The 24,882-nt window shown below is 64.1% G+C and overlaps 1 protein-coding gene and 1 long non-coding RNA gene across 2 annotated transcripts in view; one reads left to right on the top strand and one right to left on the bottom strand.

Annotated features, from left to right (window-relative positions):
• SND1 (staphylococcal nuclease and tudor domain containing 1) overlaps positions 1-24,882 on the bottom strand; it is a 100,908-nt gene that overhangs the window by 39,878 nt on the left and 36,148 nt on the right. The window contains exons 11-13 of the mRNA XM_072037317.1: positions 20,382-20,471; positions 7,788-7,888; positions 635-745 (exon numbers count right to left, since the gene is read on the bottom strand). Of these exons, the coding sequence (XP_071893418.1) occupies positions 635-745; positions 7,788-7,888; positions 20,382-20,471 (302 nt within the window). The remainder of the gene's footprint in view (positions 1-634; positions 746-7,787; positions 7,889-20,381; positions 20,472-24,882) is intronic.
• LOC119713601 (uncharacterized) lies at positions 19,279-23,849 on the top strand. Its single transcript, XR_005260785.2, has 2 exons — positions 19,279-21,142; positions 21,568-23,849. It is a non-coding gene; the product is annotated as an uncharacterized lncRNA (long non-coding RNA).

Raw genomic sequence — 24,882 nt, 5'->3', positions numbered from 1 at the left:
CACGGCGCAGGGAGCAGCCACACGCATTTTTCTCACCACGATAACCTCAACCTAATTACGGGAGGCCAGAATGTGTCTGAAGTCCTCTGGATCTGCTCAGACGTCACAGGGCTTAAATGCAATTACTTCTCCCGCAGCCAGGCTGGGGCTGGGCGGCTGCGGCAGCGCTCGGTGGGCTCGCTGCCCCAGGAACCACACAGGGCCCCCAAAATCCCGTGCCCTACCACACTCCTGGCACAACAGAGCCATGAGGCTCCAACAACCCCCCCCCGGGGCATTTTTTTAAAATGTTATCTTCTTTAATCTGCCTCCTGGGGGTTGCAGCATTAGCACGGAGATTCCACATGCGCTGCGCCGGCTCCCACTGACTCACAGCGCGCCTGGCCCTCCGCCAGCGCCGAGCCCGGCTGCCGCGCCAGCACCGCGCGGGCTGCGACGGAGGGGGCTGCCACGGGGGGGGCTTCGGCTCCACGGGGCTGGGGGCTTGCAGAGCCAGGGCTGAGCGCGGGGTGAGGGCTGCTGAAGGGCAGGGAGGGCACCCTGAGCGCCACGAAGGGGGAAGAGGAGCCGGGAAGGGAGCCAGCCGTGCCCGCGGCACCGCCACCCGGCGCGGCCGAGCTCCGGCGGCACTCACCGAGCCTCTGCGGCCAAGAGCTCGTCGTAGTGCGAGGATCTTTGGTCGTCGTCTTGCCGGTAGCGGATGACGGTGGCCAGGCCCTTGCTCACCAGCGCTTCGGCGATGTTGCTGTAAGGCAGAAGAGAGAAGGGGGGCTCAGAACCGGCACGGGGACCCCGTGCGTGGCACCACAACCAGGGGAAGGATGAGGAGACCCCCTGAATTTCGGGCTGTTGGCCAAGGGAAGGTGCTTGCAGTAATGTGTAATGACTAATGGGTTCTCCTGCTGCTTGGGAGCGTGCACAAGAATGCAACAGCCCAGCACGTGCTCCCAGGAGCACCCCAAAAACCCGTGCACCAGGCGTGCCCTGGGCGCAGCAGCACCCGAAAGCGCAGCGAGAGCGGGCACTCCGCTCCCGTTTGCCCAGATGATGAGGGGGACGGGTCTGACAGCGACCAGGGCCAGAGGGGACCACGCGTGGGACAGTTTTGTGTCCTGCTTTCCCCCACCATCCCCTCGGCGGGGAGGAGAAGGAGAGGAGAGGTCAGCACGGGATGGATTTGAGGGCTGCCTGCCAATCGGCGCCGCGCGCCGCGGTAAATTGGCTGCCGTTACCTTCTGCCGCTTTAAACAAATTCATAAATTCTCCTTCGCTGAGTGCATCTGTAATTCTCCTCCGATTACACATGCAGGGCATGGACTGCTAATTCACCACTTTAAAATAACGTATGGATGAGTGTGCGTGTGCACGGGGGGGGCCTCGTCGGGCTGCACGTCCCGGGAGCACCCCCCTGCCCCTTGGGGAGGGGGCTGGGCTGAGCCATCACCGGCAGCCGAAAATAGGTCTCGCCTCGGAGCAGGGGGAAAAAAAGCTAAGCATTCGTAAACGAGGAAATAAGCTGCAGCAGGAGGCAGCTGCAAAGGTAGCTCTCGAAATGCCAAGCAACCAGGAATAAGCACCTAGAGCTATTTTGAGAGAACGCCAGGCTGTGCCGGGGGGAGGCGAGCGCAGGGCTGGTGGCACCGGCCCGGCTCTGCCCCAGCACCCCCGGCCCTTGGGGGATTTCAGGCTTTGGGGTGGTGACGGGATGGGAATCACGGCCATGTGGGGCCATGGAGACACATTTTAGGGTACCAGCACCGAGGAACCCGGGGTTGGCAGTGCCGGTGCTCAGCCACAGGCTGGTGCCAAGCGGCCCCGACCCCCAGGTACCCCCCTGCTCCGCTCCTCCAGCAGGAAACCTCCCAGGGCTCTGCCCTCGGGCACCTTTGGGTGGCTGCACCCAGCTGGTGGGCAGGGAGCCGCCAGGAACCGGTGCCCAGCACCCTGCCCAGCCCTGCACCACCGGCACGTGCCGCGGGTGAGCTCGGGGCCGCCGGCACCGTGCCAGGGAGCGCTGCGCTCGCGCGCAGACCTGCAGCCGCCTCCGGCAGCCACGAGGCTGCTGCCGGAGGGAGTCCCCCCAGGCGAGCTCCGATCGGGGCAGCTTTTGCAGCACGCCAGCCATCTGCAGCCGAGGAGATGCAGAGGAGGTGGGCGGCAGCTGACGCCTGTCGCAGCACGGAGCGAGCGGCAGCGAGAGGCGCGCGGGGCCGCTGACAGCTGGAGCCCCAGGCAGGGCGCGGGGACGAGCGGGTGGCCCCACGGCAAGGCCAGGACACGAGTGTGCGAGGGGAGAAGCTCACGTGCGAGAGTTTGTGCTGCACCACCCCGTGAGGCTGCAAGGCACGAGAGGCACGGGCACCACCAGCCGTGGAGCACGGCAGCACCCGCGCACTGGCCGGGCTCTTTCCATCCGGCCCCGAGGGGATGGCAGGGACAGGAGGGGACCGTGCTGCCCCCATCCTCATCCTCCCCACGCAGGGTACAGGTGCAGGTGGCTCCCCACAGCCCCGCAGTCCCGCACGCTGCTGGGTGCACAGCCAGGGATGTGGGACCCCCCCCCCCCGGTGGTGCGCACCAGGGGAGGTGCCCACGGCACGGCACCGGTGAGCTGGGGGGGGGGCTGCCCTGCCCGGCCAGGGGGCTGCAGCACATCTGCACATGGCAGCAGCACGTCCCCAACCCCACCACTTTGGGGACAAGCCCCCAGTGGAAACTGCCACCAGAGCTGGGCAGGACAGGTCACAACCCCCCAGGACACTGCTCCTTGTCCCCTGTCCCCACCCCAGGGTTGGGGGTCCCACCTGCAGAGCCCACCTGGATCCGGGCTGGGGGGCCCGTGAGCCCCCATCTGCAGCCCCCAGAGCGGACACCGAACTCCACACAGCCCCGGGCAGCTCCCGGCACCCCCAGCCCAATTTTGGGAAGGGAGCAGGGGGCGGGGGAAGGTCTGGGCAGAGGGGAGGGAGGGAGATTAAAACCCAGCACGGAAAGCACCAGGAAACGAGCGTGCTAGCGCGAGCGCTCCGTCTGCTCACTAAACGGACAATTTTATTCTGCCCCCAGCACTCGGGAAGTGTTGTAATCTTGTTGCCACCTCTGCTTGATGGCTTCATTTATTCAGCAATAGCCTGGTTATGGCTCTTTAGAAGACAAGCACAATTGCCGGCGTTCGCTCCCACCGCGCTGCCGGGTCCTAAAGGAGCAGTGTTAAGGGCTGGGGCTGCGTGGGGAGCGTGGCCGGGCTCTTTTTGGGTCCCCAGCGGGCTCTGCAGCACGGGACGGAGGCACCTGGAGCAAATGCTGTCCTAGGGACCCCCAAAGGGGCCACCAATGGCTGCTGTCACCTTTTCCCCCAGAAATGCAAACCCAGCATGAGCTGATGGACTCCCTGCATGACGCCGACCTTGCAACCCATCCCGGGGGGCTGAGCCCGCAGCCAGCTGAGCTGAAACCCCCTGGGAGCAAGCACGAGGTCGGGGCAACCCCCAAACCCTGCCTTTGCTCCCCAAACCCCAATGGGGTCCTGCGCATCCCACTCCCAACCAGCCCTGCCCCGTCCCCAGCCTTTAATCCCCTGCACTCAGAGGACGAGCTGCAGGTCGAGCTCCCGGTGCCGGGCTCCAGAAGCATCCAACGTGCCCGAAATCAAAGTTTTCATCATTTCCACCGGTCAGAGGGCAGCGAGCATTAAGTCCCAGAACAGCAGGATTAATGGAGGGATCATTAAAAACCTAATGTTAAACCACCTCTGCAACCGGAGCCGCGTTAATACATCACAGCCTGCTTAACGGGAAACAAATCCTCCTTTTGGGGTGGGTTATCCAGGCCCAGAGCTGCGCCTTCATCCCCTCCTCATCCTCCTCACGGAGAGACCAGGAGCATCTCAGGGCAACGCCAGGGGGAATTTGTTGGGAAACTTCAGCTAAATTAAGTGAGGATGAGGTTTTTAAGTGTCATGTACCCCTGCAGATTTCTGATCAAACCAGGAGAGCCGTGGGGTCTCAGGCGCCCTGCCCACCTTTGGGACCACCCGTTGGCACCAGCCTGGGGCTGATCCCACACCCACTTTGGGTTTCCCCTGTGGGATTTTAGGCCAGAATCAACGCTCTGAGGAGGAGGATTTGGCACCAGCAGCCACCAGCACCACGAAGCCAACGGGTGCCTGGCCCCGATCCCGCTGCGACCCCGAGGCTCCCACATCCCCCCGTGGCATTTGGCCAACCCCAAAGCACTTGGCCAATGCTCTGGGGGTCCAGCACATCCTCACATCCTTCCTAAACCCAGGTGTGAGGGTGAGCAGCATCCCCCAGGGAGCTGTGGCACGTGTGGGGACAGGGACATCGCCCCCATCCACCCTGCAGGACCGACCTTCCCGGTGAGAGCTTTCCTCCCCGGGATGAGCACAAAACACCCAGCGGGCACCGTGAGGCCGGGGGGGACTCGGGGACAGTGCCCCAGGGTTGCTCAGCTCAATGGCACGAGCGGCTTCGCTCCAAGTCCCCGCGCTCGTGGCCCCCCCCATGCTCCCCACCCAGCTCCAGGAGCTCTGCCAGCCCTCAGCCCGGCACCGGCATCCTCGCGGCTCCCGGGGACAAGACCGCAGCAGCCACCTCCTCCCCGTAGGAGGGAGCAGCTTGCGAGGCAGCAGCGAAATCTGGGCCCTTTCCAGCGGCTGCAAAAACCTACACGGAGCTTGGGCGCGAGCCCAGCTTTACCCTGGCACCGCGGCCCACGCAGGTACCGACCGCGCTGCGCACGTGGCTGTGCAACGGAGAGCGGGGTGCTGGCAGCTGCTGCTGGGGATTCGGGGTGAACACCCCCCCCCAGACACCCCTGCCTAGCACGGGCACCCTTGGCACAGCACCCCCTCAATGGGTAATGGCATGGAAATGGCACAGTGCGGGCACCCCGATGGGTGCTGCAGCGGGTGCAGCGCCGTGGGCGCACCGCGATGGGCGCGGCACAACGGGGGGGCTCCGCACTGGTGGCACCACGAGGGTGCCATGCAGGGGGTGCACGGCGATGGGCGCAGTCCCGTGGGTGCACGGCGATGGGTGCAGCCCCGTGGGTGCACTCCGGAGCCTGCAATGCAGGGGGTGCCCTGCAGTGGTTGCACCACCACGGGTGAGCTGCAGCGGTGCCGTGCGCGCGGGGACGGCTGCGATGCCGTGGGCGCACGCCGCTACCGCAGCCAGACCCCCACCACCACCACCACCACCCAGCCCCTGGGGGCTCAGGGCAGCCCACCCAGCAGGGCTCAGCCCAAAATCAGGCAGGGAAGGGGGGCGCAGAGATCCAGCCTGCAGAAGACCCCCCCAGCTGCGAGCGCGGTGCCGTGCCGCAGCCCTGCTCCCAGGGGGGGGCCCAGCACGGCCCCCACCTCCAACAGCAGCCTCTGGAGAGGAGCGGGAGCCGGGGCGCAGAGGGAAGATGCTTCTCCCCGCGTTAAACCCAGATTAAAGAACGGGAATATGGGAGCACAGATGAAAAGCTGTTTGCTGTGGAAAAAATCTCATTAGGCCGTGAAATGCAGTTTTTGCCACTCGGAGCAGGGCGGAGGGGAGAGGGGCCGTTTGTGAGCCACCCCCCCCCACACTCCCCGGCAGCACGGAACTCATTTTGCAAGTTTTCCCCAGAAAATCCAGCCCAAGTTGGCTCAAGGATGCTTCCCACCCACCGAAGCCCCTCCTGCGGGCTCTGGGCTGCGCCCCCCGCCCCAGCTGCCTGCAGCAAACGGAGCGAGCACCGCGAGAGCAGCGAGTGCAGCCAGCTCCTGAGTGCACCACCTGCACCCTGGGATGCAGCATCCCGGCCCTGGGACATCCAGATTCAGTTCTGAATGTCACGGGATGCTGTGGGATGTGGTGGGATGCTGTGGGATGCGGTGGGATGCAGTGGGATGCTGTGGGATGCTGTGGGATGCAGTGGGATGCAGTGGGATGCTGTGGGATGCTGTGGGATGCAGTGGGATGCTGTGGGATGTGGTGGGATGCTGTGGGATGCAGTGGGATGCAGTGGGATGCTGTGGGATGTGGCAGAACCGAGCTGAGTGTCATGGGATGCTGTGGGATGCTGCAGGAATGTCACGGGATGCTGTGGGATGCGGCAGGATGCTGCTGAGTGTCACGGGATGCCGTGGGATGTGGCAGGGTGGCGCAGGATGCTCGTGGGATGCTGTGGGATGTCACGGGGTGCTGTGGGATGTCACGGGGTGCTGTGGGATGCTGTGGGATCGTGCTCCAGGGCATGGGGACGCGTGGCCCAGTTTGGGGCTGGAAGCAGGGGCTGGCTGCACTCCGGACCCCTCCAAGGCTGCCCGGAGCACCGTCACCCTGCTGCCCTGAGCAGAGCCGACCCCACGGAGAGGAGATGCTCGGGGCAGGGTGATGACCCTGCGCCCACCCCATCCCCTCTCACCCTGCTCTTCTCACCTGCACGAAGAGCAACAGCACAGAAACGAGGGAGCCGCCAGAAGCCCTCAGAAGCGAGGCAGCCACCAGGAACCCTCCCCGCTTCCCATCCCGAGCGCGGCCGTGCCCCACCGGCGGCGTGCTCCGACTGCCAAGCAGGCTGAGCCCAGCCCGGCTGCCAGGCGCACAAGCCGGGCTTTCTTCCCCTCTCCATCCGCGGCACGGCGCGGGCCGGAGGCACAGACCCCGCTCTGTTAAACCCACGCAGCCACCAGCACCCGGGGCAGAGCCTGGGGAGAGGCAGGATCAGCCCCGGCACAAGCCCTGCGCCCCCAGGGGATGCCCCCTGGTCGCTGACCCCCCCATTAAATGCTACTGCCCCCCCGGCAGCCCCATCTGCTGACAGCCTCCTCTCCTGGAGAAATGAAGCCATCGGGGGGATGGATCCGAGCACCCAGCACCGGGCACATCCCAGGGATTGGGGTCGCCCCCCAACCTGCTTCCCACCCCGGTGCGCGGGGATGGGGGCACGGGGAGCACCCAAAGCCCCCAGCACCAAACGGAGGCACAGAGGGGATGGGGCTGCCTGGCTGGGGGGGCGCAGGGACTCAGGATCTGTGCTGGCAGCCCCAGAGAGGAATTTGCCCCCCCAGGAGATGAGCACAGCTGAAGGTCACCATCGGGGGTGCCTTCATCGGGGCGCAGCTCCCGTGGGCACGGCTCCGCTTCCCCCGCGCAGCGCGGCCTCGGATTAACGTGGAAAAAAAAAGAGCAGAGCTGCAGCACTTTGGTAGCTTTCCAAAATAGCTGCCACAGGAAAAAAAAAAAAAGGAGGAAAGGAAACGGCCTATGACAAATCATCCCCGCACGGCTCCCGCGTGAACCGCCCCAAAACCGCCCCGCAGCGAGGAGGGGCAGGAGGAGCACGGCCCCCCCCCGTGCCCACGGGGCAGGGAAGCCACCAAAGGGCACGAAATGGTGCCAGGGGGGTGTGGAGGATGGGCTGGCGATGAGGGGGGCTGCTTCCAGCTGAGAGCGGGGGCTCTCCGTGGTCACAGGGCTGCTCGGGGCTGTGGGTACATGTGGGGCAGCCCCCAAATTGCTGCACCGGGCTGTGGGGGTGGCAATGTCCTTTGCCTCTGGGACAGGACAGAGCGCAGGGAGCGCAGTGACGGCTCCTCCAAGCAAACCCACTGCCGAGATGCTCCTGGAGGCCGGCAGCTCGTGGTGGGGGTCCTGCACCTCACGACCCCAAACCACCCCGCTGGGGCGCACGGGGCGATGCGGTGCCGGGGCAGGGCAGCACGGACGAGCCTCCCCTTTCCCAATCCCGCAGGAGGAAGAGCACGGCCGGGGGCTCGGGGCCACACTTACATTCCCCCGATGGAGACGGTGGCACACGTGCGCTCCGAGAAGGCTGGCACGGTCTCGGTGGCGCTGCTGGCGGGTCGGATGTAGTCCACCGTCACGTTCACCTGTGGGGACAGACAGGGGTCAGTGTGGGCACAGCATCAGGGCCACGGAGCCCCCATCCCCGCACCCCCAGACCCCCAAATCTGCCCCTGCCCAGCCCTGGTGGTGCTGTCAGCGCTGCAACATCGGGTGCTGCACCGTGGGCTCCTGGCGAGGGTGCTGGTCCCCGGGGTGCCCAGCTCCTGCCAAGCCCCACTGCGAGCTCCCCACACACCAGGAGCCGTGGCCGGGATCCCGAGCACGCAGCCAGCCCGGGTGCCTCCCAGTGATGGAATTTGGCCTCTGGTATGAGAGCGTGGCTGCGCCTTCAGGTGCGTCATCAGCATTGGGGCAGGGAGCACCCTGGGGTGCCCCCATCGCCCAACCGTGCGCCCTGCCCAGGGATGGGCGCGCTCCTGGGGTTCATCTGTGCAGGATCCAGCTCGAGGCAGCTCCTGCTGCTGCTCGCTGCTGCCAGGTCAGGGCTCGGCACAAGCTGGGGGCACGGGAATGTGCAGGGCTGAGTGCCTGGCTCCGGATCCAGGGTATCATTTCCCAGTCCTTGGGCAGCACACCAGCAGCACCAGCAGCACCCATGGCACCACCACCAGCAGCACCAGCAGCACCCACGGCACCATCACCAGCAGCACCCATGGCACCAGCACCACCACCAGCAGCACCAGCAGCACCCACAGCACCACCACCAGCAGTACCCACGGCACCAGCAGCACCCACAGCACCAGCACTTGCGTGCAGTGCCAGCACGGATCTGCAATTCCCGGCCACGGTAATGCAATAAAGAGCAGGGAAAATTAAACCAGAGTTGAACTCCCAGCCCACGTGCTCCGACAGGCCGCTAACGCGTTCCCACATCTGCACGCACCATTTCTATGCAAATCCGACCTAATCCCACCACCTTGCTGCTGCAAAAAAGCCGATTTCTCCCCATTTAAGCTGGCGCTTGATCCAGAGGAGCAGAGGCCGTGTCCCCAGCAAGGCCAGTGCAGGGCCCCTGCCCGGTGACAAAAACCTCTGTTTTTGCCCCAAACACAGGGCAGGGACAGGTGGAGGGGGGAGCCTCCAGCTGCTGCCCCCCAGGGGACACCCTCACATCCTGAGCTTTCCCCGTGTTTTTTTTTTCCACTCCGTGCCGTCAGCCCGAGACAGACAGGCGTCGAGCGCAGCGCTACAAGAAAGCGTTGCCGAAACCCTTTCAAACTGTCGGCTCCTTACAAGCCTGGCTTTTTAAATGAGCAGAGAAATGCAAAAAGGTAGGACTGAGTCAAAATTTCCTGCCATCAGATCACTCACTGGAGCAGCAGATCTAATCATGCTTTAGCAGCAACAAAAGAGGGAGCTCTGTCAGGGAAGAGCCAATTAAGGGTAGAGGTTAAAGGAATTCCTCCCCGTGAAACTATTGTCATAACAACTGTACGAGGAAAAAAGACAACAATTACTCCAAAAGGCAGGTTAGGGAATTCAAACTACTACAGGGCTCTTTTAAATGGCACCGGGCAGGGCGGCGAGGCGCAGCTCGTTTAGGAAACTCCTCGGCTGGAGCTGGGCAAAGCGTCTGGCCGGGGCAGGAGAGGCTCTGTGGGGCAGCCCCCACTGGGCACGGACCCTGCATCATTAGGATCCTGCATCGTTAGGACCCTGCATCATTAGGACCTTGCATCGTCAGGATCCTGCATCATCAGGGCAGGGGCAGAGCGGGCAGGGGTCGGGCTGGGCATCACAGCTCAGCCTGCAGCACCCACACGCTGCATTGTGTGTGCTGCATTGCAAAGCACTGCACCGTGCCGTGCTGCATTTTGTGGTGCTTTGTTGTGTTGCATCACACTGCATTGCAAAGCGCTGTGTTGCATTGCATGATGTTGCATTGTGTTGTGTTGCATTGCAAAGTGCTGCATTGTGCTGTTGTGTTGCGCTGTGCTGTGCTGCATTGTGCTGCAGCATGTCGCATTGTGCTTCATTGTACTGCGTTGTGCTGTTATATGGTGTCGTGTTGCATTGCATGGTGCTGCATTGTGCTGCGTTGCATTGCATTGCGTTGTATCGCATTGCGTTACATTGTGCTGTGTTGCACTGCATTGTGTTGCATTGTGTTGCGCTGTGCTGCACTGTGTTGCATTGTGCAGCATCACACTGCGTTGCGATGTGTTGCATTGTGATGCATTGCATGGTGCTGTGTCGCACTGTGCTGTGTTGCACAGCATCGTATTGCATTGTGCTGTGCTGTGCTGCATTGTGTTGCATTGTGCAGTGTCGCGCTGCGTTGTGATGCGTTGCATTGCGACGCGTTGCATGGTGCTGTGTTGCACAGCATTGTATCGCGTTGCACTGTGCTGTGCTGTGCTGCATTGTGTTGCATTGTGCAGCATCGCACTGCATCGTGATGTGTTGCATTGTGCTGTGTTGCGCAGCATTGTATTGCGCTGTGCTGTGTTGCGTCGTGCTGCATTGTGATGCATTACATGGTGGTGCATTGCATGGCGCTGTGTCGTACAGCATTATATTGCATTGAACTGTGCTGTGCTGCATCGTGTTGCATTGCGCAGCATCACACCGCATTACGATGCATTGCACGGTGCTGTGTCGCATTGCACTGTGCTGCGTTGCATTGCATTGTACAGCATCGCCCTGCGCTGCACCATGCTGCATTGTGTTGTGCTGCATTGCGTTGCACCACGCAGCATTGCACTGAGCTGCTACATTGCATGGTGCTGTGCTGCACTGCACAGTGCTGTGCACTGCACCGTGTTGCGCAGCACCTTGTCCCGTTGCGTTGCGAAGCGTCGCACTGCGTCGTGTCCCCTGCACAGCCGAGGCTCAGCGCGGTGACAAAGCTGGCACGTGCCCCGCCTGCGTGATGCCAGCACAGCTGCAGCTGACAAGTTGCAAAAGGCAAACCTCCCTCCCCCGGAGCAACAACAAGCTCGCCACGAGCTTCCTACGCATCCAGCACGAAGGGGCTCGGACCTGCCCCTGTCCCACTGACCCCCCCAGTGCCCCCCAGCACAACCACAGCACGAGGGCACACGTGAAGCCGCAGGGCTGTGGCATGCAATGGGGACCTGCACCTTGCTGGGCTGATGCTGCAGCACCAACCCTGCCCGGAGCAAGCACAGGGCACCAAGCACCAGGAGCAGCAGCAGCAGCAGCAGCGTGCCAGCAGCTGGAGCTGGCTGCAAACCAGGAATTAAAATTGTCAGGTAATTAGCACCTGGCTGCTACAGGGATGCTTCTCCTTGCGATGCCGTGGGGACAATGGCCAGAAGCAGGTGCTCGGGCTCGTGGCTGCATCGCCCGCATCCTGCACCGCCGGCCCCGCAGCCACCAAGTTTGTGCCACCCTGACACCCCCAGCCCCAGCTCAAAGCTATTCCATGGCCAAGCCCTGGGTGCTGCTGCATCCCTGCTGCTCCCCCAGCCAGCTCCTGTCCCCCCCTCGTGTCCCCAGCAAGGATGGGGCAGTCCCTGCTGTGCCAGCCTCCGTGCCACCCCACGGCACCCGCTGGCAGCAGCTTCCAGCTGGGGCTGCAGGAGGAAAGGGCTTGATGCTGGTACCAGGCAGGGCAAAGCCTTGCACCAGGGACAGCGTGATGCTGCTGTGCAAGCTGCAGCTGCAGGCAGGGTGCTGCAGCGGGCTGGGGCTCCTCCTGCATCCACACCCCCGGCTGGGCACATCCTGCACCCCCAGATCTGGCTGGGCATCTCCTGTGTGTACCTGCAAACCCCATACCGGGCACCTCCTGCACCCCCAGACCCAGCTGGTTGCATCCTGCACCCCAGACTCAGCTGGGCACCTCCTGCACCCCCAGACCCAGCTGGGCACCTCCTGCACCCCAGACCCAGCTGGGCATCTCCTGTGTGTACCTGCAAACCCCAAACCGGGCACCTTTTGCACCCCCAGACCCATCTGGTTGCATCCTGCACCCCAGACCCAGCTGGGCATCTCCTGTATGTACCTGCAAACCCCAAACCAGGCACCTCCTGCACCCCCAGACCCAGCTGGGCACCTCCTGCACCCCCAGATTTGGCTGGGCATCTCCTGTGTGTACCTGCAAACCCCAAACCAGGCACCTCCTGCACCCCCAGACCCAGCTGGGCATCTCCTGTGTGTACCTGCAAGCCCCAAACCAGGCTCCTCCTGCACCCCCAGACCCTGCTGGGCACCTCCTGCACCCCAGACCCAGCTGGGCATCTCCTGTACCTGCAAACCCCAAACCAGGCTCCTCCTGCACCCCCAGACCCAGCTGGGCATCTCCTGTGTGTACCTGCAAACCCCAAACCAGGCACCTTTTGCACCCCCAGACCCAGCAGGGCACCTCCTGCACCCCCGGACCCAGCTGGGGTGGGATGTGGGATGCTCAGTCCAGACCATTGGCACGGCGAGGCTCAGACCTTTGGCACGGCGACGTTTGGCCCATCAGCACAGCAATTCTTGTCCCATCAGCAGGGCGATGCTGCGCCCATCAGCACGGTGTCTGGCTCTGCTCGGTTCCCCCCCGTGCCCGCGGGGCCCCACCAAGCTCGTGTCCCCCCCCCGGAGCCGGTGTCGATGGCGGCCGTCTATCGGCGGGTTTCCAAGGTCAGCTGCAGTCAGTGTGAATTAAATCACTCCGGCAGCTCTCCTCCCTGGAGGAGATCCAGCCCCGGGAAGAACGGCCCTACAGAGACCGTGCGGCGCGGCTCAATGTCACCCACCCCTGTCCCCTGCCACCACCGGGGGCTGCGGCCACCCCAACGGCGAGACCCCCGCCCATCCCGGCACCACGGTGAGGGGAGAGGGTGGCTGAGTGGACCCCAGCCCTAAAACTCAACACAAACTTGTGTGGGAGGGTGTCCAGGGAGGGCTCAAACCCACAGCAAGAGGAGCAGAGGTGCCCGGGGTGCCAAGCACCATGTCCCCTGCATGCCACCACTGCCACGTGGGACCCAGCACGGGGTCCCTGTGATGTGCGTGCGTTTTGGGCCCACCCCTGCCATGTGCACCCCTTGCTGTGCCCCAAGTGCCCACACGTGGGACCCCTGAGGTCCTGTCCCTATGCCATGGGACCAAACTGCCCCCCATGCGCACGGGGTCCCCTTGGGGATGTCACCGACACGGCACGGAGCCCACCCAGCCCCTCCAAACGTGGGCACCGCCACCGCAGCCATGCGCACACCCCTGTCCCTGTGCCACCCTTCCCGGCACCAGGAGGTGCCACTTTGGGGAGCTCGGGCACCGATTTTCCCCATTTGGCTTTTCCTTTTCAGTGCTCTGCAGCTGCTGGGCTGCTCCAAGGCAGCTCGCGTGGGTCCCTGCCCCTCGGTCACTGCAGTTTGGGGACAGGGGGACATCTGTGGGGGGGGGACCTGGTGCCCTCTGCCTGCTCCTCGCACCTGCCCCGGCACTGGGATTGGGGCCATCACAGCCTCGCAGCATCCCGCAGAGCGGGGCTGCCCCAGGAGGCTGCGTTTTTGGGGAAAGCAGCGGCACAGATGCCACGGAGAGGCACCAGCACGCTGTGGATGTGCCAAGGGCCAGGTCCTGGAGCACCTCGGTACCAGCACGTGCTGCTGGTGGAGGAAAGAAAAAATGGGGCTGGGCAGCAGGTCGGATGTGCCCCAGCACACAGACAAGGTCTGCAGCCCTGCTCCAGCTCTTCCAGCTTCCCAAAGCTCCTCACCAGCCCCCTCCACCTCTCCGCGTGGGATCCTCCCATCACGAATGCGTGCGCAGAGCCCACTGCGCCCAGATTTCATTTGGGGAAAGCCCCAAGCCCCACACCACAGAGCCCCCCCCCAGCCTGCAGGAGCCCAGCCGTTGCCAAAAGCAGCCTGCAGCAGCTCGGGGGCTTTGCCGAGGGGCTTTTGTGCTCCCTCCTGCCCGGGTTGCAGCTCCAAGCAGCCGAGCTGAGCCAAGCGGCGCCGGCAGCCCCGGGACACAACTGACCTTGCTACGGCAGCGCCTGCCCGAGCTGGGAAAAACCAGGGCTGCAGCCTGCAAATGGAAGTGCCCGGCAGAGCCATTTGAGGAAGCGGCTGAAGGAAGAAAAGGGAGGCAGAGAGAGGAAATGGCCCCAAATTTCTGGTCACCGCGCCGCCGGGAGCACGCGCGGCCCCGCGCTGGCTCTCTTCGCCTGCCCCTGTTATCACGGAGCCACTGCAGCACCAGGCACTCAGCACTCCGCCAGCCTTCTCCCCCTGCTCATTTGCATCTGCACACAGTGTTTATTCCAAGTAAAACACAGGAGGGAGAAGATTCCTCCCCAGTTGGGCACTGGGGAGCAGCCAGCTCTCCAGAAGGCTTTGAACAGCAGAACCCCCCCAGCTCCACGTGCTCGGAAGCAGCAGCGATGGTGCCGCACCGCCGGCAGGCTCCGGAGCTGGTGCCCACACCCTGGCACAGTTATTGGCACGGGGTTGTGCCTGGTGGCTCGCATGGCACAACGTTCCCAGGAGGAAACGTTTTCCCCTCCCAACCCCACTCTGTTGTTCCCAGCGGTGAGCCCAGCTCCAGGGCTGGTCTGCAGGACGCTGGCATGCTTGTGCACAAAGTGCTGCTCGTGGCAAGCCCCAAAGGAGCAGCCCCGGGAGCAGCCGGGTGCCTCTGACCCCAAGCAGAAGGAGGATGCCTGGAAAACCTGCAGGGAAACCCGCAGCCGCTGCTTTCCAGGTATGCTGGGGTCTCCAGCCCCGGCTCGCGGGCTGCCGCGGCGGAGAAGAGTTTAATCAGCTCGCTGTCAGCCTTGCCTTTTGATGAGGCTCCAGCCCTGAGCCGCATCGCTAACAAATCCTGAGGCATTAAAAATAATCTGGGGCTTTGCAGATAACCAGGCACAGGCACGTGGCGGGAGGGCAAGGGCAGGCCACCCTCGCGCCACCTTTACCCGGGCAGAAAGATGCCCGAGATGCCAGGGCTCTGGGCACCCACCCGCTGTGTGTGGTCCCCAGTGGGGATGCCCGGAGCCCTGGCGCACTGCAGAGCCCCACATCCCCGTGGCTGCAGCATTTTGGGCACCCAAGGGTGCTGGGCACCCCATGGAGAGCCACCCCTCCGCTCCCCTGCCAGCCGCAGCGCGGGACCGAATCGCTCCCTCGCTCAGGGCGTATTTGTCACCGAGTTATCTCGTGCCATCTCTCCCCCCTGTCCACATGATTAATCCCCCCGAGCTAATTAGAGGAAAGGGCCAAGAGCGCTCATTCAGACTCTATCCAATTGCCTGCGTGGCGGCGTAATTAACACAAGCTGCTTAACGGGGTGCGCGCCCGGCGCTGCGATCGATCGCTGGGCAGCGCTCGGCGCGCGGGGAGCCTGCCCCCGCTCGCTGACACGGATTTATTCCCCGGAGAGAGAGCCAGCTCCGAGCCAAATCCATATCGTGGCACAGCAGCCAAACGCCCGCCGGCCGTGGCAGCTGATTTATCTCAACCCATGGGGCAAATTCCACCGAGCCGGGTCACTCGGGGAGCTCAGTGCCGGTGTCCCCCGGTGGGGTGATGGAGCGGCGAGCGGCGTCCCCTTTTGGAGAGGGCACGGGGATGCGGTGATGCTGAGCATCAGGACGGGCAGAGAGACGGCGCTCGGGGGCCTGGGGGGACGCGGCCGCGTCCCCCCAGGCCCCCGAGCGCCGTCTCTCTGCCCAGGCAAGGTTTGGGATCAGGCCAAGCCGAGCACAGCGAGAGCGAAAGAGGTCTGGTAGGGAAGCAATGCGCCATGACCAGCGGCGCTTTCCAAAACTTCCTGCTGCTCTGATGAAAGGGAGGGAGAGAAAATAGATGAGATTCGCTCTCTCCTCTCCAACCCCCCCACTCCCCGCCCGCCCAGGCCCTGGGAATTCAAATGTGGTTACCAGCAGCCCTGCTCCGCTCCTAACGTGATAAGTGCTCCCCGAAACGCAAAGCAAACAGGCTCAGAGCGCAGGAAGCGGCCGCGGCCACGGCAATATTTCTTCGCCTTCTCCCTCCCTCCAGTGCTTTCTTCGCAGGGAGGGGGGGAATTATTTCTGGAAGCTATTGCCGCGGTTTTATTTTTACTGCAGGGGCCCGGGGAAAAGCTATTGCTCTGCCCCTGCGCTTCCGCAGGGCCGGCAGCGCCGTGGCACGGCACGGGGACGCAGCGCCGCGGGGGGATGCGGCGGCTGGAGGGTGATGCTGGGCTCCAGCAGCCGGGGAACGAGGTGCCACAGGGCCGAAAATGATGGGAAAGTGATGGGAAAGTGATGGGAAAGGGGGCTCCAGGAGCAAAGGTGGGAAAAGGGCTCCAGGAGCAAAGCCTCTCCGCAGCCCTGTGTGCGCAGCCCCGCAGCCGGCTGTGCCGGCTGGACCCGCAGTCGTCCCCGGGATCCCAAAGGGGTCCCCAAGCCCCTGCTCACCCCAAATGCACACACGCAGCCCCCAAATCAGCCACGGCACAGCCCAGGCGCTGCTCTGGTTTCCCTTTTGCCCACCCAGAGCCTGAGGCAGGCACCGCTGCAACGCGTCGCTGCTTGGAGAAGGGGGCACCCCAAGGAGCCAGGGGCTGGACACGGTGGAGGAGCAGGAAGCAGCAGAGGGGCACCGAGGTGCTCAGCCCCAGCCCATTTCACCTGCTCGGACGTGGAGATGCCCCCGCAATGCCCCCACGGCCCGGGGAGGAGAGGGGAAGCACGGCGGAGCCACCACGCTGCCCGCGCTCGGCGCTGCCAGGAATAATCCCAGCGGCGTCAAACAGCGAGGCATTAATTTGCTTCCCACCGGCGTGCCAAAGCCCACTGCTGGAACGGGGTTTGGGAAACACCCTCTGCGGGGTCCCCCCTGCCTCCTGCCTGGCAGCACAGCGCGGGGGGGCCGGCAGGGCTGTCCCCGCTCTGGGGACAGGCTCTGTGGCAGGGCCAGGCACCTGCGGCTGCGTCCCCCGGCCACCGAGGGGTCCCAGCACCCCACACTGGTGGATTTGGGGCTTCTGACCCCAAAACCAGCCCCTGCTGCCTTCCCATCGCTGCACCTTCCCCACCCCAAGGCTGAGGGTGCAGGGGGATGCGGGGGGGGTTGCTGTCACCCCCCTCCACCTTCAGGTGCTCGAGCAAACCTTGGGGTCCCCGGAGCCGGGTGGCTGCTGCCTGTCCCCATGGGGAAGCGCAAGGCACAAAGGAATGGGGAGCTACTGGTGCCCAGCTCTGGGGGTGAACTGGGGGTGAAATGAGCAGCACCGGCCGAGCCATGGGATCTACTGGGGGCTGAGGGAGATGGATGGGGGCCGTGGGGCCAGCAGGGCAAGTGGGAAGGATCTGGCATGGTCGCCCTCGCCAGCTGGGAGCAGAGCGGCAGCAGCAGGACCGGGTGAGGCTGGGGATGCTGCTGCTGCTTCCACCCGGCAGGAGGAAGAGGAGGGAGAGGAGGAGGATGTCAGACCACGAACGGGAGCAGACGCTGGGAGGGGGACAGGCAAAGGTTGGCCACAGACACCCACCCTGCCGGGAAGGGGTCCCAGAGGCACGGGTGTCCCCTCGGGTTTGGCTAACAGCAGCCCCGGGACAGAGAGGGGACCCTGCAGGCTGCCTGAAGCCACCCAGAAGCAAAGCCCTGCCCGATTCCGGTGGCTCCAGGCAGCCCTGGCCCTGCACCAATTCCTCCCCAGCCCGTGCAGAGCCCCAAAACGGGCGGGCAGAGAAGGGAACCTCATGGGGGTGCGCAGGGACCGCGCTGCGGGACGGAGAGCAGGGGACGGTGACAGCGGCTGCGAGCGGTCACCCGGTGGGGGGTCTGGGTGACCAGGGTGCTACTCACTGTGGGATGGGGTACGTTGGGGTGGGATGGGGTGGAGGGGGGACAGGGGACACCTGGCTCTGCAATTCCTACAGCGCAGCTCCCTCTAGTGTCACAGCCACCCTCCGGACCTGTCACCGCGCAGGGATGGCACCCAGGAGGCAAGGTCACCGCTGCGCAAGGACGGCACCGGCGGGGAGGGTCCCCAGGGCTGGCGGGGAGGGTCCCCAGGGCCGTGCAGGGGCAGCAGCCACCAGGAGGGTCCCCAGAGTGCAGGGACAGCACCCACAGGGGGGACAAACCCCTGTCCCCTGTCCCGCAGGCAGCCCGGGGCCAAGCCCTGCGCCTCACTGCTCGCCGCTGAGGCGGCGGCTGGTGAAGCACCGGCAGCCAGCCCGAAAGCTCCTCCTGGCCTAATTATTCCTAATATCCAATTCATCAGCCTCGCAGGGGATGATCGCGCTCCTCTGGAGCTGCTGCCAGCACCGATCCTGCCCAGGGTTTGTCACGCTGCCACGCCGGGCCAGGGGAACAGCAGGCACCAGGAGGGCGGGCGGCTGCTCCCTGCCACGGCGGAGCACGGAGAGCCCCATCCCCGTGTCCCCATCCCCATCCCCGTGCCCCATGAGGGGTGGCAGGGAGTTCAGGGGGGGCACAGCGTGTGCTCAGCCCCGGGGCCAAGCTGGGGTGGGTGCTCGGGGGGTTTGGGGGGTGAGGACCATGTGCACGTGGCTTCGGGGTGGCAGGGCTCCCTGGGCTCTCCGCCGCCAGCGCACGCAGCGCGGCGCCAGCCCACCCCGTTTGATCTCCCCGGCAGGAGACAGCTCTCCGAAATCGCTAATTCCCTGCCGGGGTGGGGTTTAAAAAGTATATTAAAAAGGGGGTGGGCAAGGAGGAATTTTGCCGCAAAGATTGCTGCTGACAGCCAGCCGCGAGAAGGCAAGGGCGCGCCACCGCATGCGGGGCTGTCACTTCAGATCAGAACGCACCGCCAACCTCGAGGGGCTGTTTTGATCATTAACGGAAAGGATTTTTTTTCCTCGCTTTACTCAATCAGATTAATCTGAAGTGAAAAACGTGGAGCTGACAAAGGAAATATCTCTAAAGCAAACCAGGCAACATCAAAGGCACCGGGGCGCCCGGCTCCCAGGGCTGCCGCAACGCCGCGCCGCAAGGTGATCGGGGGCTTTTTACGGGGGAGCCTGCCCCCACCCGCAGCCAAGCGGCTTTCTGCTGCTATTTCGGGGGGTCACTGGCTCCCGAGCAGCCTCTTCGGGAACCGCTGGCACTTGGCAGCTCTCCTGCCTTGCTCGTTGTGCTGCTGAAAGCCGTCCAAGCGCAGCAGGAGGAGCGAGGCTGCGCCGCCGCCTGCCTCCCTTGGGACCGATCCTGCGCCCACCCCTGCGGGCACGGCGCCCGGAGGAACCCCGTGCTGGTGGCTGGGAGGAAGGCAGAACCCTCCTCCTCTTCCTCCTCCTTCTCCTCCTCCTCCTCCTTCTCCTCCTCCTCCTCCTCCTCGTTCTCCTCCTTCCCAGCACTGCCAGGACACGGCCGTGCCCTTCGGCACGTGGCTCGCAAGCAAAATTTGGGAGAAAAACCGCGGCTCTGAGCAGCAGCCAAGCAGGGCAGGGTGGGGGAGCCCTGACCCGGTGCTGCCAGGGACACAATCTTCTTCCACCCCAGCCGAACCGGGACACGGCACCGGCCTGGCACAGCAGCAGGAAGGGGCTGGAGCTTGGCACGGTGCTCGGCTGTGCCGGCACGGCGCTCCGCGACCTCCCTGCAGCCAGCACCGCCGCCTCGCCCTGCACAGCAAGCACCCAGCACTGCTCCTCCTGGGCTCTGGGCACGCTGGAGCCTTCCCCTGCCATCAGAGCACCCAAAGGTGCCAGTCCTTGCCCAAACGAGGGGCGCACGGTGCCTTCAATCAGCCTGCACAGGGGTCGTGCTGGGGCAGCCAGGGCGCAGCCGCCCCCCGTCCAGCAGCACCCTGCTTTTAGCCCATGGACGGGGGGCTCGTGCTCCCCCAAGCTGCCCACCAGGGCATCCCCCTGCAACCACGGCTCCTGCCCTTCATCCAGGGGCATCCCACAGCTCAAAAGCCCCCAGCTGGGCAGGAAGGTGCAAGCACTGCTGCTGCTGCTGCTGCTCCAGGTGCTGGCACGAGGCTGTTTCCATTTCAGAGACCTGAGCTCTCTTCACAAGCCCCAGCAACATCCTCGCAGCCGCTTTCGAGCACGGCAAGTGACAGACTTCCCATTATAAAAGTCTCGCAAGCTGCTATTTTTTTTTTTTTTTTAATATATAAACAGGGCTCTGAAATGGAAAGATGCAATTAGGCATGGAAATAGTCCTCAATGAGCAGCAGTGAGCAGCCTCGCTATGAAGGAAATTGATTTTATTTGACCATTTTATGAGCGTTTGAAAATTGCATCCTGAGCATGTGCTTCAGTAGTTAAGTGCACATTATATTCTTCATTCCCCCGAACTGCTCTAAACCAGCCTCGAAAAATATGCCAGGGAAACAAAGGAAAAGATGAAATCCTGCAGGTACACAGCCCTCCTGGATAACCAGAACACGCCACGGCACCAGGGAGGGAGCAGGGCTGAGGCACGAGGATGCTCCAGCTTTGGGTGCCCCCGGCAATTTGCTGCATGGAGCCGATCCTGCTGACCCCAGAACCACGGTGCTGAGCCCCCCCTGGCCAACCGGGGCCCCCCAGGACCACCCGCACCGAGGGCGGGCGAGGACCTCGCCGCTGGCCCCAGCCCCTCTCCGTACCTTCTTCCCGATGAGCTTCTTGCGCAGGAACTCCCGGGCCTCGAACATGTAGGGGATGTCGTAGAGGGGCCTCAGCTTCCTGTTCTTGTCCTGCAAGAGGGGCAGAAAGGGGCACAGAGGTCACGTTGAGCTCACAAAACCCCCCCATGGAGCTGGAGCATCGCGGTGCGCTCCCCTTCCCAAATAGACCCCCAGCACCCAGCACCCATGGGTGCTTCGGGAGGGCGCAGACAGCAGATGGGGGGCTCACACTGACCAAGTGGGGCACACCGAGCACGGCTGCAGCCATGGGGCTGCCAAAAGCCCCTCAGCCCTGATCCAGGCACCTCGAGCACCCCAAAACCCAGCACACCCCAAACGCCGCACGCAGCCGCAGCCCCTTCCCCTGCTCGCCACCTCCCGCCCAGGAGAGGGGAACACGAAACGAGGAGAGCTCGGTAATTAACAAAGCTGGCAAGCTGGGTGCACGGCCTCTGCTCACGCAGGTTCCTGCACAAAAGTTGCTCGTTAGAGGAGCTCGTTACTGGCCGTGATTAATAGCACTTGCGGGATGAGACGCCAAGGGAAGGGGTGCGGAGGGGTGAGGGAGGTGCAACGCACCCAAAACCTGCTGGAGCGGGCTCAAAGGATGGCACGCGGCTGCTTTTGGGTCGGTTTTTAGGTTCACCCTGGGATTTCCAAGCCCCCAGAACCACCCCCGGTGCCAGCAGTTCCCCAAGGGCTGTGGGTCCCTCCTGCCCCCAGCACCGTGAGCACCCAAGGTGGGCACCTGGAGAGGGCGAGGGTGGGCGCACGGTGACGTCCCTGCGTGTCCCCAACAACCCAGCTCTGGGGACTGATGAGTTCCTGGATCAGATACGGTGCCCCCAGACCCACTGCCCTAAAGGGCTTGTCCCCCACGGGCTGTGCCACCACCATTCTTTTAAATAACTCGCGTTAAAAGCCAACGTGCTGCTGGGCTCCGTCTCCGGAGGGCCGCGGTGGCAGCTCCCCCTCGGGAGCTTCCCTGCTCGTGTCTGTGATTGTGGACGAGCTCTGCGGCTCTCATTTTGGACAAACTGCTCGTGTCTGTGATTTCGGACACTTTGTGCTTTGCTGCACAGGCTCCAGGCGCAGCGAGAGCTCGCAGGCACAAAATGTGCCACCGGTTTTTTCATGATCCTCATGTAAAAGGGGCTCTCCCTAGGGACTGCCGAAATGCGCCTTCAGCCTGAGACCTCAGCCAGCTCAACACGACACCCACGACAGAGGCACCGAGTCTACGGCGCTTTCCCCAGGGATTTCAGCAGCAGTGGGAACGTTGGAAGGCTTGGAGAAGAGCTGCAGCACTCACAGGTGCTCTCTCCTGCTCCCGAAGTTTTGCAATTACAGCAAAAAACCCCAAAACCACCACTCCTCACCACTCACGCTGCCACGGGAGCTGGCGGGGAGCTGGCGGGGACCGTGCGCCGTGCCAGCATTTGGTGCAGCCCCAAGGAGCTGCCCACGGCTGCAGCAGGTGGAGGAGCCCCAAGCTGAGCACCAAGTTTGCACCGCAGCCAAAGGAAGAGCCAGGGCTGCTCTCGCTCGGATGGGCGCGATGTGAGGACTGGAGACGAGGCAGAGATTCAGCAGCAGCTGAAAGTGGGGGATTTTGGTGCTGGGAACGTCGCCCACCGCCCAGCATTGCAGCACGAGGAGAGGAGCAGCACCCTGGTGCTGGAGGCAGGCGCTGCTCCCACCTGCACAGTGCCACCGAGCCCTGCTGCTGCGCCCGGGGGGCACCCAGCACCACCGTCCCGAGGCTCGACGGGACTCCTGGACCCAACACCAGCACCAGAGAGGCTGGGTTGGCTGCCACCAGCTCGAGGGTGAGCCCCCAGCTGGTGACTCCAAATGGCCCCACTGCTGCCTGCGCCGCTGCCAGGTGGCCCTCGGCACGGAGCCGGAGCCAGCACCAGTGCCAGCACCCCGGGGTGGGCTCCTGCTGGGCATGGAAACCCACAACTGGCTCTGGGCAGGGTTTCATCTCTTGAAATAAGAGCTCCCTGCAGCGTGATGGGGACCCATCAGGCAGGGCAAAGGAAGGAGCTGGGTGCTGCTACCTGGTGGCCCCGCTAAAACCATACAGCAGTTGTCCCCAGTTGTCCCCGTGCCCGCAGGTGACACCGTGCCCAGGATCTGTTCGTGGCACAGCCGGAGCTCAGCCACGGCACAGAGCTGGGGGGTGCACACCGCAGGGCATGGGGGCTGCGAGCTGCTGCCCTCCCTCGATGGACCCTCCCCGGAGCACGGTCAGGCTGCAAATCCATCGGTCCCCAGCTCTGCTGCCCCTTGCCCCACGCCTGCTGCTCCTGCCTCTGCCCCTCGGTGCCTGGATAGCAAAAACCCATCCTGACGGCGGCGCTGGGACCCCGTCCTGTGCCCGCAGCAGCCCAGGGCAGAGCCAGCGCGGCGCAGCCTCGGTGCCCAGCCAGGGGAAGCAAAGGGAGGAGAAAATGGAAAGGACCGAGATAAGGCAGAAGCAGCAGGAAATGAAGGAAATGAATCAGATGGGAGAGGGAGCAGGCGAACAAAGCCACGGCGGCGATTTCGCTCCACGCTCTCCCGTAATGAATGAGGCTTTGATAGAGTTGATGATCTCCCAGGCACCGCTCGCAGGCTGCTCGCTGGACCTGCTCCCTCCCCGTGCCGCTCAGCGCAGCCACGGCTGCTGGAGACGTTCAGATCCTGCGAGGGCATCCCACAGACAGCAGCAGCGGTGCCAAACCCATCCCGCAGGAGGCCCCTGCTCCACGCAGAGGCTGAAAACCCCTTTGCAGGTGCAGCGAGGACAGGGCACGGGGTCAGCAGAGACAGGATTTCTTCCCAAAAGGAGCTCCGATGCCCACTTGGGGGAGGCCGGCACGGACCCGTGATGTAGGACGCTGCACCACGGCCCAGGGGGGCTTTTGGTGCGCTCAGCAGCTTTTATGGCACAGCGGGGGCTTTTTCCTCACCCCCACCTGTACAAAGCCAGGTGAGGGCACGGGCATCGTAAGGCCACGTTGCTGGAGAGGTGGAGGAAAAATGTGGCTGGTGGCTGGAGGAAAAATCAGGCACCCTGCACGGAGAGCACGGCCCCTGCCACGAGGAGTGCTGGCACCGCCGGCACCGAGCCCCGAGCGCAGCACGCAGCGGCAGGATGCGTTATTCACACCGCTCCCCTCCCCGGGGACGGAGGCGTTTCCACCGCTTGCCTGGTGCCAGAAAAATTCCCAGCCCCGTGCCAGAGCTGGAGTGGAGCCGCGTGATGAATCCCACGGCGCTCGCAGCGGGGTCTGCGCGGAGCTGCCACCGTGTCCCCCCCACCTCTCCAAACAGCCCCCGGGCATCCCCGGCAGCACAAAGCCGGCCTCATCCCCTCGCAGCGGGGCCGGGCTGCTCCCCGCCGGGCAGCAGGGCTGACTGATTCCTCATTTCACAGCCCAGAAGGCAGCAGCAGCCATCACCCCGCTGAAAAATCACCGCGTGGGGACGGGGACACAGCTCCAGGCGTCGGGGAGCCGCGTGGGGATGCTGCGGGGACGCTGCTCCGCCGTGCCTCCCACCCGCATCCCAGCACATCGGGAGGGCTCGAGGGCTTGTCTCAGTCCTGAGAGACACCAAGGGACACCCAGGGACACCAAGGGGCACCCAGGGACAGCCAGGGGCACGCAGGGACAGCGAGGGGCAGCGAGGAGCCGCGCGCCCGCACAGCTGCGGCCGCTCGCGGGCGGTGAGGAGCGCACAGGAGCTGCTGCCGACCTCCCCCTCCACCCCTTCCCAATTACATCCTAACAAACGCGGCGCAAAGCAAAGCCAGCTTCCATTTACTGATTGCTGCCTGCTGCCAAATATCGATTCTTTTTCAAGCGGAGCCGTGGCCCAGACGGAGCCGTGTGCTGCCCACGGAATAAAGGGCCGGCTGCGGCGGCGTGCGGCGCCCCGTGCCTCTCTGGGAGCTGGTGACTTGAAGCATCTCGTGGGACATGCCTGCGGCACGGCACAAGAGAGCCACCAGTGCAGCCAAAATCCCAGGGCAGCTGCTTTGGGGCAGTGGCTTTGCAGGGCTCAGGAGAGCCCTGGGAGCACCGCGTGCCCCAGGGGTCACCTCCCTGCTCTCCGCTTCCCTAAGTGGAAAGGAGTCAGGAACCAAGAGGTGGGGAGGAGCCGGAGCCAAGCCCCCGCACACCCAAACCCACCCGCTCCTCCCTGCAAAGCCAGAGGCTCCCTGGCTCCATCCAAGCAGCTCCAGGACATCCACCTTGGAGGCTCCTGGGTGGCCCAGGGCACATTTGGCTCTGCGCACGGGCGGCTGCCCTCCATGCGCCTCTGCAAAAGAGGATGGCAAAGGGGATGTGGGCAGTGGGACGTGATGGGATGTGGGGGTCGGGATGCAAAGGGACGCCAGCAGAGCCATGCAGAAAGCTGCCAGCAGCAGGACGGGCACCGCGGGCCGCTCCTGAACTCCAACAAGGTCACAGCGAAGCCTCAAAGCAAA

The sequence above is a fragment of the Anas platyrhynchos genome, chromosome 1 (genome assembly GCF_047663525.1).
Source record: "Anas platyrhynchos isolate ZD024472 breed Pekin duck chromosome 1, IASCAAS_PekinDuck_T2T, whole genome shotgun sequence".
Classification (NCBI taxonomy): domain Eukaryota; kingdom Metazoa; phylum Chordata; class Aves; order Anseriformes; family Anatidae; genus Anas; species Anas platyrhynchos.
This window is presented reverse-complemented; position numbering and strand designations above follow the sequence as displayed.